This window comes from Vulpes vulpes, chromosome 11, assembly GCF_048418805.1.
Source record: "Vulpes vulpes isolate BD-2025 chromosome 11, VulVul3, whole genome shotgun sequence".
Taxonomy (NCBI): domain Eukaryota; kingdom Metazoa; phylum Chordata; class Mammalia; order Carnivora; family Canidae; genus Vulpes; species Vulpes vulpes.
The window spans coordinates 17,829,265-17,849,752 of NC_132790.1; the positions used below are offsets into that span (position 1 = coordinate 17,829,265).

At 35.2% G+C, this 20,488-nt stretch overlaps 1 protein-coding gene across 10 annotated transcripts in view; it reads left to right on the forward strand.

Moving 5' to 3' along the window:
* The window catches only part of STK33 (serine/threonine kinase 33), a 145,681-nt gene that overhangs the window by 117,049 nt on the left and 8,144 nt on the right, over nt 1-20,488 (forward strand). For 9 of the 10 annotated variants that reach the window (XM_072725722.1, XM_072725720.1, XM_026008308.2 and 6 more), the window contains one exon: nt 12,254-12,460. The exons of the other annotated variant lie outside the window; for it this stretch is intronic. In XM_072725722.1, the coding sequence (XP_072581823.1) occupies nt 12,254-12,460 (207 nt within the window). The remainder of the gene's footprint in view (nt 1-12,253; nt 12,461-20,488) is intronic. 10 annotated transcript variants of the gene reach the window in all.

The window sequence follows — 20,488 nt, forward strand, 5'->3', positions numbered from 1 at the left end:
AGGCAGAGGGAGAAGCAGGCTCCATGCAGGGAGCCTGACGTGGGACTTGATTCGGGGTCTCCAGGATCACGCCCTAGGCTGAAGGCGGTGCTAAACCGCTGAGCCAGCCGGGCTGCCCCCTAGGAATAAATTTGAGTTGAAGGTCTTGAGGGAGCCTTACACACATGGCTAAAGGGCAGGAACAGGATCTTGTTGGGGAGATAGTAAACTAGGAGTCAGGGTCTGAGTGGAAGCAGGATGGGTACTAGAGCAGGTTGGGGATAAGTAGCAAGTGTCTGAGACTCCTTGCAGCTCAGATCCATCAGTTAGTAGCCTGGTAGATGTATTGCTGGCAAGAAAGAACTTCAGGAAGAATAATCTGGCAACAGTGTATGTGCTGCATCTTGCTTGGTGGCAAACAGCAGCTGGAGCTTTGGGGTGCCTGGGTAGCTCAGTCAGTTGAGCATCTGATTCTTGATTTTAGATCAGGACATGATCTCAGGGTCATGGGATTGAGTCCTGAGTTGGGCTCCACACCCAGTAGAGAGTCTGCTTGAGATTCTCTGTCTTCTCCCTCCTCCCCTCCCCACCATGTGCACATGCATACTTGTGCACTCTCCCCTCTCTCTCTCTCAAATAAATAAGTGAATCCTAAAAAGAAAGTTAGAGCACTGAAATAGGACTTGAGTGAGATGATGAAGATTGGAACTCGGGCAAAGAGAGTGGAACAGAGAGGAGGGGACAAATCAGACATTCAGAAGAGAATCAACACAATTTTTCAACTAAGTAGAAATGTTAGATAAAAGAGTACAAGGAATCAAACTGTTTGTTACGTGCCTGGGGAAGTGATATAAAACAAAAAGAAAGTCTAGACAATTTCTGGTTTCATAGATTAGAAAAAGAGTGTGACATTTTTTGGAACATTATATCTACATTTTTATGCTTGAGTAATCCAAAAAGAATATTTTTAAAAAATGGTGAATCTCCTAGTGTATTAAGTTTAAATTTTTTTCATCCTAAATTTAATTAATTGCAAAGGATATAATTTCCCATATTTTGTAAATATTGATAATTAAACATAAAATTAGTATTGTTTTTACATGAATAGGACATTATCTATTTGTAAAAACTTATGAACAATCTCTTCTTTAACAGAAACTATAGGTTATTCATTCTTTTCTTTGGATTTCTGTTTCTATTCTACATCTTTCACAGAATTTTATCCTAATATTTATTTTTGCTTGAAAGGGTTTTATTAATCATCCTATCATTTATCTCATATTGCAAAAAAAAAGGTTCAAATACATATTTAAGTTTTGTTTTTATTTCCTGTGATTTTAAGATTCTAAATGTTTAAAAATTATTTAACAATGACTTATCATTATGATTATTAGTATGTAATTGATCAAGAGAACATTATTATAATTTGTTATAATTATTAAGTATCACAAGTACAATTATATTGGAAATGCATCTCTTTAGTGGATGTATAGGGCTACATCCCACCCCCTCCCAAATAGTTTATTCATCCATGATTGAATATTACTTATTGTTAGAAAGAGATAGCATTTAGCATCAATTATATTGATGTTTTTGTTTTTAAAGATATAGGCACTGAGAACCTTAAATAAATAAGTAGATGAGAAGGGAAGGAGTTTCAACATAGCAGTGTCCCTCAGTTCTTTAAATCTGTCTGAGTTAATTGTCAGAAACCACTGAGGGAAAGGCCTGTTAGAGAAGACTCTGGTTCCTGCCAAGATGCTGAATTAGCACAGACTACAGCATCTTCTCTGATGATTAAACCTAGAATAACTTTAGAGAAAAATCTCATGATACCAGGATTCAGATAAAAGTATGAGAAATCTTTGGGAAGATAAAGGATTTATTTTGAGTTGGCACGTATGGTGGGTGAGGTGACAGCCAGGAGCCAGGACAGGATGTTAAAATAGGAAGACAAAAAAACCGAAGTTCCCCTTTTGCTTATCTTCTTTTGCCTTGGGACATTGATGCCTTTCCCCTCACAGGGGTCTGAAGAAATAAAATCAGAGTAGCACTGAAGTCCTATTATGAATGAGAAGCTAAGGAAAATGGATAGGAATTGACTGGTTTTTGGCATTGACTCCTTACCTGTTGAACTCTAAACACTGGGACTGGTGGGTTATACTTTTAGGAGTGCCTCCTCCTAAAATGCCTTCTCCTGAGAGAAGGTTGATAAGGATGAAACCCTGGGCTGAGGGGTAACTTGGAGGGGGCAGGTTTTTGGTGCCTGAGGTTCTTACCCTTTATTCTTCCTTGAACTCCTGGGCTGAAGGCCTTGATCTGGCCTTAGAACCATATCCCGTCCTCCCAAGGAGCCAGTACTCCCTGGGGAAGATGAGATCACAGACCAAGTTTCAGACACCATTAGGAGCATTTAGGATAGATAGTCCAAAATAACCTGAGAAATGGTATATCAGAAGTTGACAAAATCACATGGAGAAATTGGCAAATTCACATCATAGTGGGAGATTTTTATGCACTGCTCTCAACTGCTGATAATGTAAAGCAAATGAAAACAAACAAAGGTATGGAGATTTTAACAACACAATCAAAACCTTATCCTAGTAGATGCATATATAATTCTACACCCAACAATTGGAGGACATATAGTTTTCTTAAGCCCATGTGGAACATTTATCAAGACTGATCTTATGCTAGTCCATGAAGCAAACAAGCTTCAATGAATTCCACACAGATCATGTTCTCTAACAATACGCAACACGTTAGGAGTCAATAGCAGTTAGATTAAACATCTGCATGTGTTTGGAAATCATATCACATGCTTCTAGAGGAGTCGTGGGTTAGAGAATGAATACAAGAAAAAAAAAAATCCAAAATCCCTAGAACTGAATGACAAAGAAAATACAACATGTCAAAACTTGTAAGATGCTGGGAAGTATATTTCAGCAGAATTTTTCAGCCTAAAATATTTATGTTAGAAAAGAAAAAAGAAAAAAAAAAGGTTAAAAATTAATTAACTACCTATCCAACTTAAAACTTCAGGAAAAAAATCCAGCAGAATATAAAATAAAGGAATAAGAAAAAAAATCTAAGTGAAAATAAACTAAATAGAAAGCAAAGTAGAGAGGAGAAGATAACAAGACCAATATTTGAATCTTTGGAAAGACCAACAAATAGAGAAAACTTGGCAAAGTAATCAAGAAAGAGAGAAGACAAAAAGAATATTATATATGAAAAAGAGAATACAGCCACAGATAAAGCACAGAAAAGGGTTAAGATTTAAAAGATAAGAAATTTAAAAGACAAGGGAATCCTACCAACAACTGTATAGTAATAAATCTGAAAACTTTGGCCAAATGGACAAAATTTCTTACAGCTTCATAAAACTCTCAAGGATAAGTGGAAAACTTGAAATGATCTTATAATTATTAAAGAAATTGAAGTAGTAGTTTAAAAGTCCTCCATAAGGAAGATGATGGGATGATGGGCATTAAGAGTACACTTATGATGAGCACCGGGTGATATATGGAAGTGCTGAATCACTGTATTGTACACTTAAAACTAATATAACACTGTATGTTAACTATACTGGAATTAAAAGTAAAAACTTTATATATATATATAGTATATATAAACTATATATATACTATATATATAGTTTTTTATATAAAATATAAAAAACTTTATATATATATATAAACTATATGTTGGGTGTAGAATTGTATATGCATCTACTGGGATAAGGTTTTGATTGTGTTGTTAAAATTATATATATATATTATATATATATATAATTAAAATAAGATCTTCCATAGGGAAAACACCAGGCCCAGATGATTTTACAGATTAGTCCTACAAGACTTTCATCTCAAATTTTAAATCACCTCCCACTCCCAAGAGGGAGTTTTTTCTTAACTTATTCAAAAAGTCTATTATAACTCTGTATACTGTAGTATAACAAAATTAGACCACTGAAAACTAAACCTTTGATAAAGGAAAATGACCCATTTCACTTATTAATATAGATGTAAAATCTTAAACAAAATATTAGCAAAGCGGATCCAATGTTGTATATAGAAGATAATACATCATCACCAAGTTGGATTTTTGCTAACTATACAATGATGGTTTAATTTTAGAAAAACGTCTATAAATATAAATTCCCACATTAACATATTAAAGGAGGAAAAGCATGTGATGATTTCAAAGGAAACACTTAGAAGACTCAATGTACATTCATAATTTAATTAGGAATAGAAGAAAATTTCTCTAACCTGATATAAAAGATTATAGGAAATATCATTCTAAAAAGGAAATATGAGAACTTCCTTTAAAATAAAGTGCTAGTCAAGGAAGTCAGCTTTCGATATTTTTTTCCAGCATTGTTGTTCTTAGTTAACTTGAAACAAGGAAAAGAAATTAAAGGTGTGGAAATTGGAAAGCAGAAATAAAACTTTTATTTTTTATTATAATATACAGATTATTAGACATATTATTGGAAATAATAGGAAAGCCACTTGAGTAAGATAGCTGGATTTAGTATTGATATATATTTGATCCTTGAACAACATGGAGGTTAGGGGTATTGACCTCTTGTGCAGTGGAAAGGCCACCTATAACTGACTTCCCAGAAACTTAACTAATAATAGCCTGCTGTTGACCGAAGCCTCACTGATAACATGAGTAGTCAATTAACACATATTTTTTATGTTATATGTACCATATGCTATATTTTTCAAAACAGTAAGCTATAGAAAAGAAAATGTTATTGAGAAAATCATAAAGAAGAGAAAATACATTTATAGTTCTGTACTGTATTTACCAAAAAAAAAAAAAAAAATCTGCGTATAAGTGGACCCACACAGTTCAATCTCATTGTTCAAGGGTCAGCAGTATATTAGTATAGAAGTGTATCAATCAACACATCTACGCCTTAAAGTTACACAGTGTTGTCACATGTCAATTCTATCTCAATAAAGCTAGAAAAAAAGATTGGTGTACAAAGGTCAATTACATTTCTATTCACAAGCAACCAACAACAGAAAATGTAATAAAAATAAAGACATGTAAAGCAGTATCCAAGAATATAGAATATCCAGGAATGAATCTAACATAAGATTTCTAAGACATCTTTGGGTAAAGTTATGACATTTTATTGGAAAACATTGAAGAAGACTTCAATAAATGAATAAATTCTAGTATGGTCTAACAATGGAATATTATATAGCAGTGAAAGTGATTAAACTACATGTAGTAATACCTATGAAGCTATGAAATTTATCTTTAAGCTCATCATAGTTTTGTTAAGATATAATCTCACTATAAAATACACTGATTTTAAGTATATAGCCTGATGAATCTTTGTATGTGTATGTATCTGTGTAACTACCACCCAGAACAAAATATGGAACATTTCTATCCCAACCAGAAAGTTCCATTGTTTCCTTTCCCAGAGTGATTGTACCATTCGACACCAATGTGTGAGTTCTAGTTTGGCTCCTCATCTGCTCTAATGCTTGTTATTGTCAGTATTTTTAATTTGGAACTCTGGTAGATATATGTTTTAGCATCTCACTGTGGTTTTAATCTGCATTTTCTGAATGACAAATGAAATCGATCACCTTTATTTATGCTTATTGGCCTTTTGGATATCTTCTTTTATGAAACACTTGTTCAGTTTTTTTCCCCTGATTTTTCTATTTGGTTTTATGTCTTTTACTTATTGATATGTAGGAGTTCATTATTTTAGATCAGTGAGGATCTGTGACACACAAATAAATATATATACAATAACAAGAATTAGAAAAAGCTGACTTAAGAAAAAGAACATCAAAAGGATTACTGCAAATCTTTGCTTAAGGGGATGACTTTTGAAAAAGAATAGATCATTGGAAATTGGGGATCTTGAAATGGATTCCCTGCAAACTCTATCTGTGCCGACACATCCCTTTGAAAGTCTTCATGAACAGCCAGATGTACACAGTTTGAAGAATGTTGGTTTGGAATATATTGAATTTTTAAAACTTTTTCCAGCTTTATTGAGATATAACTGTATAATGTATAAATTTCAGGCATAAAACGTAATGGTTTGACATATATATATTTTGTGAAATGAGTAGCACAGTTAAAGCATCCATCAGCTCACATAGTTACAATTATTTTTCTTTTGATGGAAACTTTTAAGATCTACTATCTTAGCAACTTTTGAATATAGAATACAGTATTGAGAAGGCTCCACAACACCTCTGGCTGGAAATTCTTGGCAGACAATTGGAAATAGTTCTGGAATTGGGTTAATTACTAAATTTCTCAGCCTGCTTCCCCCTGAAGAACAGGAATATCAACACTAACGTTGTATATTCATATAGTTGCTATACTTGTAAAAGGAAATCACCAAGATGACTTGTAGGAAAAATGTTAAAGTGGCATGCAGTTGTTTACTTGAGTGGTCATTATTACCTTGATATGCTGCCACCTTGGACTCATCAAGGCCCGGTAGGGTGAGTTGGGTGGTTTTACTGGGTGCTATCAGTTCACGTGGGGACCTGCACTTTACATTATTTCTCTTCCTACTGTAATTTACAATTAATTACTAGTCATGTAAAGGTAATAGCCGAGATTATCTATGGTAAATAATTTAAATGGTAAACAAAAAAGGAAGAATAACTTTTCTTCCTCCATTCCCTCATTGCCTCTTACTAAAGATAGCCATTAAGTATCTATACATTCTTTTTTTTTTTTAAGATTTTATTTATTAACTTGACAGAGAGATAGTGAAAGAGCACAAGTAGGGGGAGCAGCAGAGGGTCAGGGGAAGCAGGCTCCCTGCTGAGCAGAGAGCCCTATGCAGGGCTCCATCCCAGCACCCTGGAGTCATGACCTGAGCCAAAGGCAGATGCTTAGCCAACTGAGCCACCCAGGCACCCCTATATACATTCTTTCAAAAAAGCTCCATACATTTTTATATATGTACCTTACACAAGTGGGTTCATATGCAAGCTGTTCTTTTCTACCTAATATATCTAGGAAATATTTTCTTATTTTTAAAAAAGAAGTATTGTATCCCAAATTATGGATACACTATTATTTTCTAAATATCCTATGAATATGGAACATTTAAATTGTTTCAGATTGTTTCTGTTACAGCAGTGGTGCAACAAATGTTTTACAAATATATGTTTGCATGCTGTGTTATCAGATAAATTCTTCACAGTGGACTCTTACTTGTCAAAGAGAATATGCATTATACATTTTGTTAGGTTTTCGCTAATTTACCCTCCCATAAAAAGCAAGTAAATGAGAAAGCTTATTTCCCCACACCCTCACCAACACACAGTATTCTCTAACTTAAATTTATATCCATCTATTAAGTGAAAATTGGCATCCCATTGTTTTGATTTGGGTTTTCTTAATTTTGTGAAGTTGAACATCCTTTTATGTTTTTAAAAATAAAGTGACTCTTCCATTTTCCTAATGAAAAATTTTATTCCTAGGTATCAACTATACTCAAGTGAAAAAACAAAAACAAAACAAACTTACTCTGAGGAACATTACAAAATGAAGAGTTCTGGCTATTTACAAAAAGTAGAAATGATAACGAAAAGCTAAAGATCTAGAATGTTTCCTTTTAGCTTTGCTTATTTATTTATTTACTTATATTTATTTATATATTTATTTGACAGAGAAAGAGAGAGAGAGCACAAGCAAGAGGAAGAGCAGAGGGAGAGGAGGGACAGAGGGAGAGGGAGAAGCAGGCTGCCCACTGAGCAGGGAGCCCAACATGGGGTTCGATCCCAGGACCCTGAGATCATGACCTGAGATGGAGGCAGGTGCTTAACCAACTGAGCCACCCAAGCACCTGTAGCTCTGCCAATTTTATGTGTCATACCACCTCATTCCAGCTCATAAATATCATTCATTCTTTGGTTCATTCAAAAATACTCATTAAATACTTATTGTTTATAAAATATGATAGTCATAGTCTAGTATGACAAAGTATGCTAGAGAGGGACCTATATTTAGGTCTCCAATTGTGGTCTCCATTTAATATTAAGGTATTACATCCAAATCTAATTTTTGGCCAATGCTGCTTCTCCATGAGTATTCATTTTTCTATTTTTCAAAATAAAATAGCCTCAACCATCCATTAGTTAAATAAGAGGAAGAGTTTAGTAACCAAGGTTGCTGTTCTACTATTGAAAGCCTCAGATTATTGGCCTGTTACTGCTGCCTTCTTGCCATTTACTACTTCACAGTTGTTGAGTTCAATGTCTGACCCCTGATTATAGCCAGTAAAGAGAATTCAGAAGTTAGTGTCCCGATAGTGAAATGACAGTGTCTGTCTTAACAATTCTGCCCATTTTTGTTGGTTGGTTCATTTATAATTTCTGTTGAGCCTAGAAATCTCATGTCACATAGCCCTGGGCCACCTATTCATTGGTCAGTCCAAGCATTTGATGCAATTCCTCCTCCAGCCACTGGCAAGCAAGAAGGGGGTAGTCTAGTAAGTTATTGACTGGACTTTAGACAGCAGGGAAAGTCTGAAATTGGTATCACCATTTGTACCCTGTTTGATATCACACATGAATGTAGGAAGCAAAGAGTTAAGGATTTCTAAATAGTAGGGTATTTCTTAGGGGATAATGTCCTATTCTGAATCCTTTCTCCTCTTCACAGTCTCTTTGGAATGAGAAATAGGATCATTTCTTTGAGTACAAAGGCACTCTACTTTAGGTATATAGAGAATCAGTCATCAAGCTCTTAGTGTATTACAAGCATTTGAAAACTTGCTAGAGATGCAGATTCAAGATAATACAGAGAATCCTTGCTTTGTATAGTAGTGCAAGACCATAAAGAATAACAATGCAGGTTGAAACTGCAAAGTGATCTTAATAATCATTGGGGGAAATTATAATTGTTCCATGCCCTTAAAATTTTTTTTTTAGATTTTTTTATCTACTTATTCATGAGAGACACAGAGAGACAGGCAGAAACATAGGCAGAAGGAGAAGCAGGTCCCTTGTGGGGAGCTCAATGTGGGACTCTATCCCAGGACCACCAGGATCACAACCTGAGCCAAAGGCAGGTGCTCAACCACTGAGCCACCTAGGTGTCCCTAATTTTTTTTGTTAAATGATAAAAACTAACTGTTGGTTATAATACTTAGAAAATGAAACAAAAGAAAAACATATTTTTCTTAGTACATTGTAAATTAAAACATTAGAAATATCAAGAATGAAAGTATCTTATTTTTTCAATAAAAACTTAATCAAAATTAGCTTAAATGGTGCTTACCTTCTTTTGCTTGTCATATAACTTACAATATGGAGAGGAGCATCTTTTTTATGCTTTGCTGAGTTATATAATACTATTTTCTAAGTTTGGATCGGCTTCCAACATTTTATCCTTTGTGCTTTCAGTGTAATGAATTATCTTTGAAAAGTATTCAAAGAAGCTTGTCACCTTCTTTGCAAGCATGGCTTTCTCTGGAGCACCTCTGTCCTTTCTGCACACCACTTCTCATTTATGTTTATAAATTTGCCTTTGCCAAGTTCCTTTGGTTAAATATCTAGGTTCTCTCAAATGGTGGCAGTGTCACTGTTTCCAAGGTCAGCTACTTCTTTTATTACTCTATTGACATTTGATTTAAATATTTCACTTCCAGCATGATCACTTTTAACTTATTTGCTGCCCTTTCATCTTAGCTGGCAAATTCCTGGGGAGGCAAGGAGGCAACACAACTGCATAGTTTGCTGCCTGTGTGTGAATTGAATAGCAGATGCCTAGTGTCCCATCACCAAAAGACTGTGAAAGAAGTGACATGTTTTGCCACTGATCACCATACAATCTGTAATTTACATAGTGATTGTGGCTTGAAGAGCTAGCAGGGAAATTTGAACTTTATGTAATTATTGTTAGTTTACCATGATGACTGAAATTTGAACTGTGTTGTTTGGGGACTGATACTATTTATCTAAGTCATGATGATTGAAATTCATATATTGATATATGCTGTGCAAAGTAAGGACTGCCCAAATAAATGGGCTATCAGATGGTACTGATGGGATGTGATTTCTGTACAATTTTGTTGGGTATGCTGGTTGTATAGTGGGCTCACTCTTTTTTTTTTTTAAGTTTTTAAAATTTATTTATTACAGACAGAGAGAGAGAGAGAGAGAGAGAGGCAGAGGGAGAAGCAGGCTCGCAAGGAGTCCAACGTGGGACTCGATCCCTGGTGTCCAGGATCACGCCCTGGGCCGAAGGCAGTGCCAAACCACTAAGCCAATGGGGCTGCCCAAGCTCACTCTTTTTAAGGCTTTCTGGAAGTGACTTAAGAATGCAAATGTTTAATTTGCTGTTTATATCAGGATAGGCCAAATTATGCTTTGATTAAAAATGACCCCCAAACCTCAGTGGTCTTGATGCTTTCCATCAGACATTGGCTGGGAGGAGGGGAGGAGGCTTTTTTTTACTTTGTCCTCACTCAGGGACCCAGGCTGAGGGAGGCTCCATCTCTATGCTTCTATAGTTACTAAGGTAGGAATTGGGAACATGATAAATTGCATGCTATCTCTTATAGTTTCCACTCAAAAGTGATATATACTATTTCCAATAACATTTCACGAGCCAAAACAAGTCACATAATCCTATCCCAAAAGGGATAGAGATGCAGAATTCTATAACATGCCTAGAAGAAAGGAGTGTTAGGTGAGCAGCACTAGTGACTACTACCGTCTTCAACGAATTATAGAAAGTTTATTAGGGAAGAGCATTTGTGGACTGGAAATACAGACGTAGATAATATCAGATTGTCTGCTAGTGAAAGAATCATGCTGAGGCAGAGTTTTGTGTACTAGCATTCGAGGAGCCTGGATATTGTGATTACATGAAAATTATGGTTAAAGGTCAGGATGAAACCAGAAACTTGTAATAGAGGCTAGATGGATCATAGGGATCAAGCAGGGCTATTGGCAAAGTCCTGGAGGCTAGAACTCTTTCAGATGAGAGATCAGAGACTCTACCATTCTAGACAATTCCAATTCTTTTATGGTGTCTGAGACTCCATCTATACTTCTTCTAAGTTTAAATTGACAACAACTTTTGAAGTTCTGAGATGCTTGACAGAGATGACTCTCAAATTCTGCCTTGGAGGAAATGTATGCTATTGGTTGGCAGAAGGCATGGTAAGGGCATTCTGGGAGTGTACTGGTAGAGGATACTATGAGTAGAGTATAACCAAAAGCATGATGTTATGAAAGTGGTAAGAATGTAGAACTTCTCAAAACATGATGAAATAGAAGAACCACAAGGAATTAATTGCATAATGAGCCTCAGTTATTACCTTTCCATACTTAATGTGTGTCTATGTCTTTAACCACAAAAATGTTAAACTCTACAACTCCTCAACAGTGTACTCAGATGGCTGCCCTTAAAGTGCACTGTTTCATACTATTCTGTCACTGATGCTTAATCGTTTAATCCACCCACATTCCAAATTAATGTAGAATCACTGCATAGCTGTGCCCACACCTAAATTTCCCATTTTAATCTAAATGTGATCTAAACTTGTCTAAACTTTCTCTACTAGTCTGAATTAGGAGAAAAAATATTTAAGGCATACCTACTCTAATAGGAGCCATTTGAGACTGTATTCATGTATTTTTGGCATTTAATGGAATATTATATTTGAGAAAAATATTGTTAATATAAAAATCAATATTTGGGATTAATATTGCTGAATCAGTTATAATCATGATCACTTTATATTTAAATTTTCCAGTTGACTAAAAGCTTTCAGATCAACTATCTTCTTAGGCACAATGTTTAACTACTCAATGGGTTTAGCTTTCCTACTTAAACATTTTGATATTATATAAGCTTGCCGTTAGTGTTGGACCCACTAGACTGGGGGTGACTTTTTTCATTCTTACTGCTTCCCTGTTGGTTTTCTGAGAATGGCTCTGTAAGGGGATCTTTGGATTCCAGGGAATTCCCATGTCTAGTGTTCTTTGCATGAGCATGTTGCATTGTTCTTTCAAATTTGAATATTTCCCCCAAAACCCTACCATGTCATATATGATCTCAGTCTAGAAGCATGAGCCATGTCAGTGTAGGGAGTATGCTCCAAAGGGTGTCAGAAGTTTTGCTGCTTATTCAGCATTATAGTCATTCCATATGATTTACTAAATTTGGGAAAATATATTACTAGAAGATGTAAAAATCTTTTCAATTGTCTAAACTGTTTTTAACACTGAAAATTCATTGTTAATATTAGGGCAATATGCTTTCTTCAGCAAGACCAACTAATGTGTTAGAAATGATGAAAGAATGGAAAAATAACCCAGAAAGTGATGAGGAAAACATGGCAGATGAGAAGAACAACTGCTCCATTCAAGAAAAGTTCAAAGGTTATCAATCCAGCAGGCCCAGCAGAAATGTCCAGGATAATAATAGCACTTCGGATGAAGAGGAGGAAAAACAGGTAGGAGGAACCAACAAAGCAAGAAGGGAGACCAATTGTTTCATTTTTCCAAACTATAAAATACCCTCACAACACTTAGAAGTTATTGCAACTCTACAGTTTTTGCATCTCTGTCTTTTTTGTTTGTGGTTTGTTTCTAAAGAAGGACCTACACAACAAAGCAAGTAAAGTCTTCTCCTCCCTTGAGACTATCATGATTTAGCACTGTAGCCTACATGTTTAATTTAAGATCTCTGATTATGTAGGGCAGGGGTTGCAAACTGTTCCCATAAAGGAACAGAGAGTAAATATGTTAGGATTTTTGGGGCCATAATAGTCTGTGTCACAAGGTCTTAACTCTGATGTTATAATATGAAAATAGGCATAGGGAGCAAATGAATGAGTATGGCCATGTGCCAATAAAACTTTATTTACAAAAACAGATGGTGTGCAATATTTGGCCCATGGGTCAAAATTAATAATTTTTGTACTTTATCAGGTTATACAATTTGGAATGAGTTTATGTATTACATAGAAAAAGATCTATTACATTATCCAGTTATTTGCTTCCAATTTTATGATAACTAAAACTGTTTATATAGGTTTACCATTTTGCCTTATTAGATCTGAATAGAGCTTTATTCTTTTTGGTGAATAAAATTTAGTAACATTTTAATTAATTCCAGACAGTGTTCTACTAACCAGATACCCTAACAATTTACCCTAACCCTTTTCTCTTTTGTTTTATGTTTGTGGGACATTTTTCCATTGGTTTGTTCTCTTACTTATCTTGGAATCTAATGAATATATTTGAATTCTTTCTCAGTAATTGAATGTCCTGCCAGTGGGGGCTGTGTTCACCTCAGGGTAGCCCAGAACCCTGTGAGGAGCTGTTACTTTCTGGCTCTCTGAGGCTTAGCATAGGCAGAATGCAGAGGTGGCCTGCCAGGTTGGGTTCTGAGCTGCACCCAGGGAAGGTGCTGTGCTGGCCTTTCCCTCCCAAGCTAATAGATCCACTAGAAACCAACAGAAAGAGACTCAGTAGAGTGATCTACTGGTTGATTTTGACTTACTGGTTGAGAACTTCATCTATTTAATAGCAAATGTCTAGATAATGTTTACCATTTAATGACTCAGAAATTTTGAAATAATCATATTTTACTATAATATAAACGTGTTGACTTCCCTTCTTCCTCTTTGGTCTGTACATGACTCTTGAAATGCTTAGCAGCTGTTTATATTTTATATTGTTAAAAACAGTACCCTAAAAACCCATGTTTGCCTTCCTTATTGAATACGGTTTGAAGATTTTTCTGTTAGCCGACTTGGCGTATGATACATACATATTCATATGCACACACACACATATATATATATATACCTTCTCACACACATGCACCTACACCATATACGTATATACAGTTGATCCTTGAAAAACAGAGTGGGTTTAGGGGCACTGACCCCCATGCAGTTGAAAATTTGCGTATAACTATTGACTCCCCCAGAACTCAACTACTAATAGCCAATTGTTGACCAAAAACTTTCCAATAACATTAGTACCCAATGAACACATATTTTGCATGTTATATGTATTATATGCTGTATTTTTACAATAAAGTAGGCTAGAAAAAAAGAAAATGTTATTAAGAAAACCATAAGGAAAAGACATTTACAGTGCTGTGCTGTACTTATCCAAAAAGATCCATGTATAAGTGGACCTATAAAGTTCAAACCCCTGTTGTTCAAGGGTCAACTGTATATAGGGTCAACTCACACTCAGACATATGTATAACACATATATACTCACATGTGTCTACATCTACATATGTATATACAAACACAAATACTTATACATACACCACACGCATTCACATTATCTTTTATATTTTGTACTCTTGGATTACATCTGTGTTTATCACCAAATCTGACCTTTGTGAACCAAATATTTGGTTGGTTGTCTTCCATCTCCTTTTCCATGGCTCTGTCACACCCCTTCCTTCCCCACTCCCTCCCTTTCCCCTTGCGAGTCATAGAGTGATGGGACTTACAATGCTGTTCTCAGCTACTACTTCCAACCAGGGAACAGAAGAATTGGAATTTGAAGTGTTTATGGATGCTAAAACCATAACCAGTGGTATATAAATTTTATACCAGGTAGGTTGAAATTTTAAGAATATAGATTTCTACTCATTAGCGGGATGAACTTTTCTATAGTCAGAGCTCACCTGCAATAAAACGTGCTGGACCATGCATAGTAAACCTCACCTCCCAGTTAGTGGAAATATTCATGGAGATTCTGGAAAGCTACTTATTATAAATGCTGTAGCAGGAATTCCTGCAAGATGGTTAGGAGTTTGTCCTGCATGGCCTCTAAGGAACTTTCCCATGCTTAGGTTTTGGGTGTGATGTCTTGGGAGGAATACATTACCTCGTGTGAGAGCTTTTCTGAAAAATGTTACCCCTTAAAAGAAAGACTTCTCATATATTTAACATATTAAGTTTTTTCTTGGACTTCTATGAAAAAAGTACATTACTTTGTTAATTATATTGAAGCTGAGCTTGTGCTAAGAAATTACTTCTTTTCTTTCAAATCTTCATTAACAACAGTAAATAGTGGAGTATAAAGTTCTCAAGTGATAACTGAAAATAGAGCTTGCCATTTATTCTTGAGTCCACACAGGATTCATATAATAATTAATATTCTTAAGAGTGAAATTTTAATTTTATTAAAATTATTCTATGAATATTAAAATAGTTCCCATGGGGAAAATTTTGTTTGTTAAAATTAGATTATATGAACAGTTTGATGTGATAATATAAATAATTTATACCTACTAAATTAAGGAAATTCTTTTCCATTAAAAATTTTGAAATTTGACTTTAAGTGGAAATCTGCTAGCAGTTTTCTGTTTTCTGTTGTATCATTGTTCTCTCTTTTGGGGAATCTATAAATCCATTTAGAGCTCTGATTTTATATTTTTTATAAGCCAGGGTAATCATGCTTTTTAGTTAAGTGGCAGAGCTCTTGGAAGACTAGCAGAGAAAGTGAAATCAAAACACTTGAACTAAGCACTCTCTTTCACTGAATAACCATCCTTAGTTCCAAATGCCCTGGTCATCATGGAAAAATATAGTATGCATCTCCTCATTGTTCATGTTTGGATTAAGTTATCACACTACACTTTTTCAGACTTGTCTTCAAATAGTTGACATTTGGCCATGTCCTTTTTTTTTTTCTTTTTATTTCCAAATTTTAGCCTAATTTGGGTAATCATGTTCTTTGAGGATAGAAATGTCCTCTTGTATATATCTCATGTTTTATAAGGCTGAGTACATCTAGGTAATGTTTTGTGTTTTTAGTAACCATCTAAATTCCCCGTAGTGGGTTCTTAATCCCTTCTATCAGGTAGACCCAAGGCTTCAACTCCTACGACAGCATTTACTCATCTTCAAATGAGATGCTTGGCAGACCATTGCTTATTGCAGGAGCATGCCTTTTGACATTATGTCCTTAGTGATTTCTGATAAGTAGTACAATACTTTCATTATTTGTTAAGCTCAGAAAACAATTGAGAAATGAATATCTATAATTAAAATGCATTCCCCCATAACCATGGAGGAAGGGGCTAAATATTATGGATGTATATTTGCATTACAGAATTCTTGTTTCATAAAGGAGATACTTATTCATTGTTAAATTATTTATCGAACACAGTCTTGAATGTACTTGTCTAGTGAAAATGGAAGATTTTTCTGATTGTCTTCTTTAATGATAATTTTTCTTGACTGAAAATATGGCCTTTACAGTGTCACAGGAGATGGTACATGTAGCAGATACTTTAGTCTAGAAAGTAGAAATTCAAGGTTGCTTAGAAATTTTGAAAAGTTATTTTGATTAATGAAATGTATTCATGTAGCAGTTCTTCAAAGACAAGAAATGTTTGAATTTAAATAACATTGAAATTAAACAGTTGAACTGTGGTATGTTGATACATTTCTATGAGAAAGAGTCAGGTTGTCTTGGTATTTTAGTAGGATAAAAATTTTCTTCTCTTGACAAATTAAACCTTAGCTTTCTGAGCCCATGTGAATCATGTGCAAATTTGGTGGAGCTTCCACAACTTTGGCATATTTTTTCAGCCTGATATTGAAGCCTTGCAGTCTGGCATGCACTGAAAATATAACGGTTAAAAGCATAAGCTCCAGGGCATCCCTGGGTGGCTCAGTGGTTTAGCACCTGCCTTTGGCCCAGGGTGTGATCCTGGAGTCCCAGGATCGAGTCTCACATCAGGCTCCCTGCATGGAGCCTGCTTTTCCCTCTGCCTGTGTCTCTGCCTCTCTCTCTCTCTCTCTGTCTCTCATGAAAAAAGAAATAAAATCTTTAAAAAATAATAATAAAAGCACAAGCTCTGGATGGAGGCTGCCTGTATTCAAATCCTGACTTCACTACTTATAAGTTTTATGACCTTGGACAAACCTCTTGGCCTCAGTTTCCTCATCTGTAAAATGGGAATAATGATGGTATCAACCAGGGATTAAATGAAATAATGCATGTGACACTCTTGATACATTAAGAGTTCATAATATTAGCTTTTATTACTTTTATTATTATCTTGCTAAAGAACTTGCATAGACAATTACTAATATTCCATGTTTTTGTCCTGTGAGCTTCAAATCTCCTTTGGGTATAGGTCTTTGAATAAACTAATGAACAAACCAAGAAAAATCATTTTCAAAGGTGATAAGGTGATGCTTCCAACCTAATTTGCCCTCTGAGTTTCATGAGGCCCCTAGGATACTGTGATAGATTAGATTCTTTTTCCCAATTATTTAATTTCTCTCTGTAAGTGATTTGTACATTCACATCCTATGTCATGTGACATTGTGGTTCTCCCTAATAGAGTAGATGAAGGATATTTTCTCATCTCACTCATGTTGGTTTTAACTATATGACTTACTTTGGCTGATGCAATGTTGAGAGGTGTGATGTAAGTAGAGACCTTAAAAGTGTTTCCATGATTTAGCTCGTTCTCTTGTATTTCTGCTATCTGCTCTGAGAAGCACATGCCTGTGGGGAGCCGCAGTTCTTGAAACTATGAAGATTTGTGGAGCAGACCTGAACCCAGTACAAAACCTGAAGTCTGGTCTAGCTTTGCATGGCCAACCCCTATAGCTAACTGAGACTTTTATAGTTATTTGTTATGTAGTTGTACAGAAAAGAGTTAACATGGCAAATCTAAGCTGCTGTCCTTGAAAAGGTCTGCTTGCAGGCTTGGCCCTTGGCTGGCCTCTGGGAACTCAGATTTGGTTGCTATCATTATCTGGTAAGAATGATTTATTCTGCCTAAACTGTGCAAACAATACAGTGTTTGCTGAAACCTGCTTTTCTTCTTGGGGTCTGGGATTTTGGTAGGTGCTAGGCAGAGAATGCCTGCATGACCAGTTCCCAATAAAAACCCAGGGTGCTGTCTCTAAGACCTTTCCTGGTTGGCAACATTTGACACATGTTGTCACAGCTCATTGCTGGGGGAATTAAGTGCATTCTCTGTGACTCCTGAGAGAGGACCCTTGGAAGCTTGAGCCTGGTTTCTACTGGACTTCATCTCAAGTGCCTTTTACCTTTGTTAATTGTGCTTTGTAATAAATTGTAGCAATGAGTACAACTATATGCTGAGTCCTGTGAGTCTTCCGAGTGACTCATGGAACCTGGGGGTGGTTTGGGGGACCTCCCAAACACAGTAGCATAACTGTAGCAATAGATGACTAATATAGGTACAAATAACTGTGCTAATATGAATCTTGACATGTTCTTTGACCCAATGCTATTATAGTGTCACTTGCTAGTTTGGATTCATTGGATTTTGTCCCTACTATTCCCACTAGAATGTTCTATATAAGGCTTAGATTTCACCACAAGCTTAGCCAGACTTCCACAGTTGAAGGGATGTATTAGAGAATCCTTTCAAATCATTTCCCTCCTCTTCCAAGCCTGGCTTTTGCTCAGCTCCTCTTAGGGATTGTAGCTGTTAGGATATGCTATGTATCTTTTCCATATGGAGAACCAATACATTGGTTCGGGTTATAACAAATATTGCTTTAGTTCCACATATATTAATTTGGATCTACTCATCTGTTATACTGCCTTTAGGCTATAATTGTTACATGTATTGTAGCTACAGAATATAAGCCCCACAAAACAATGTTTTAATTTTTGCTTTAAATAGTCATATATATTTCCAAGAAATTAAGAGGACAATTTGTCTTTTATATATACTCAGGTATTTACTACTTCTGATGTTCTTTTTTCTTTTCTGCAAATCCAGTTTTCCATCTGGTATCATTTCCCTTCAGCTTGATTCAGTCTCCATTTCTCTGTTAAACTTACCTGGTGAATATTTGAATTTTAGGCATTTTATTCCAAAATTTCCACTTGATTCTGTTTTATTATTTCTTTTTCTCTTCAGAGATCTCCTTTATTCCTCAAAGAATATTTTCCTTTATATCATTGGTAATTTATGATACCTGCTTTAAAATCCTTGTTTGCTGATTCCAACATCTGGGTCACCTCAGGGTCTGTCTCTGTTGTCATTATTTCTGTTGCGTAGTTTGGGATTGTATCCTGGACATTGGACGTGTGATGTTGTGCTGACTTCAGATTTGACTGTTTTCCTACAAAAAGTGTTGATGTTTCTGGTTTAGCAGGCGAGTAGTTGGTTGGACACAAATTGCAAATTGTCTTTTAGCCAGCAGTTCGAATCATAGGTCAGTTCATTTCTCTTTATCTGGGCAGAATTTAGGATGCCCCTTCTCTGGCTGTCTCCTTCCAGGGATTCCCTCATTACTTTCTTGTGTCTGATTGCTTTGAAGTCTGCCCTCTAATTCTTTAGACTAGAGAGAGAAAATTGTAAAAGTGTCCAGGGTTGGGAGGGTAGTAGTGGGGAACACATTGCCATCAAAGGAGTAACATTTGATCTACCACCAGAAATAATGGAAACCAGGAGACAATGGAGTGATTGTTAAAGTGCTAAGAGGAAATTAACAAAACTAAGAAACTGCCAACTTGGAATTCTATATGTAGTGATAATTTTCTTCAAAAATAAAGATAAAATTTAAAAATGTTTCCAAGTATGTAAAAGATGAGAAAGTTTGTTACCAGCATATCTTACTGTAAGAAATGCTAAGAGAACATTCTCAAGGTAAAAGAAAATGATCCCAGTTGGAAATGCTGACTACAAGAAAGTTCTTGAAGGGCATCAGCAAGGGTAAATACATAAGTAGATATAAATAATGTTGACTGCTTGAAACAATAGCAATAATAATGAATCTAAGCTTTCATCTCAATAAACTAGGAAAAGAACAGCAAATTAAGCACCCTTCCTATAAGAGGATATTGTGAATAACTTAGTGCCAATAAGTTAGAATATTTATATGAAAAGGTCAGATTTCTTTAAAAAACATCAAAGCAGATAGACAAAAATACAAAATCTGAATAATTCTATATTTCCTTTAAAAATTGAATCTGTAATTAAGAACTTTCCAGTAACAAAAATTTCAGTTTCAAATGACTTCAGTTAATTCTGTAAATATTTGCAGAAGAAAAGAAAGCTAGTTACACAAACTCTTGAGGATATTGCCCAATTCATTTATAAAGCAAGTATAACTTTAATACCAAAACATGACAAGGATATTATAAGAAAAGAAAATTGTTAAAAAAATTGTTAACAATATCTCTCATAAATATAGATATAAAAATCCCAAACTCAATATTGGCAAACTGATTCCAGAAATATTTTAAAAAAGAGCACATTCATGATCAAGTATACAGTATATGCCAGAGATGTGTGTTTGGATTAACATCCAAAAATCAAGCCTATAATTTACCATATTAATAAGTAAAGGAAAAAAAAATAAGTAAAGGAGAAAAGCCTATCTCAATAATTGTGATAAAAAGCATTTAATGAAATTCAACATTCAAACACGAGTAGTAGACTAGGAACAGATGGTAAGTCCTTTTGACATATTAAGGGATTTTTATATTTAAAAAATCCC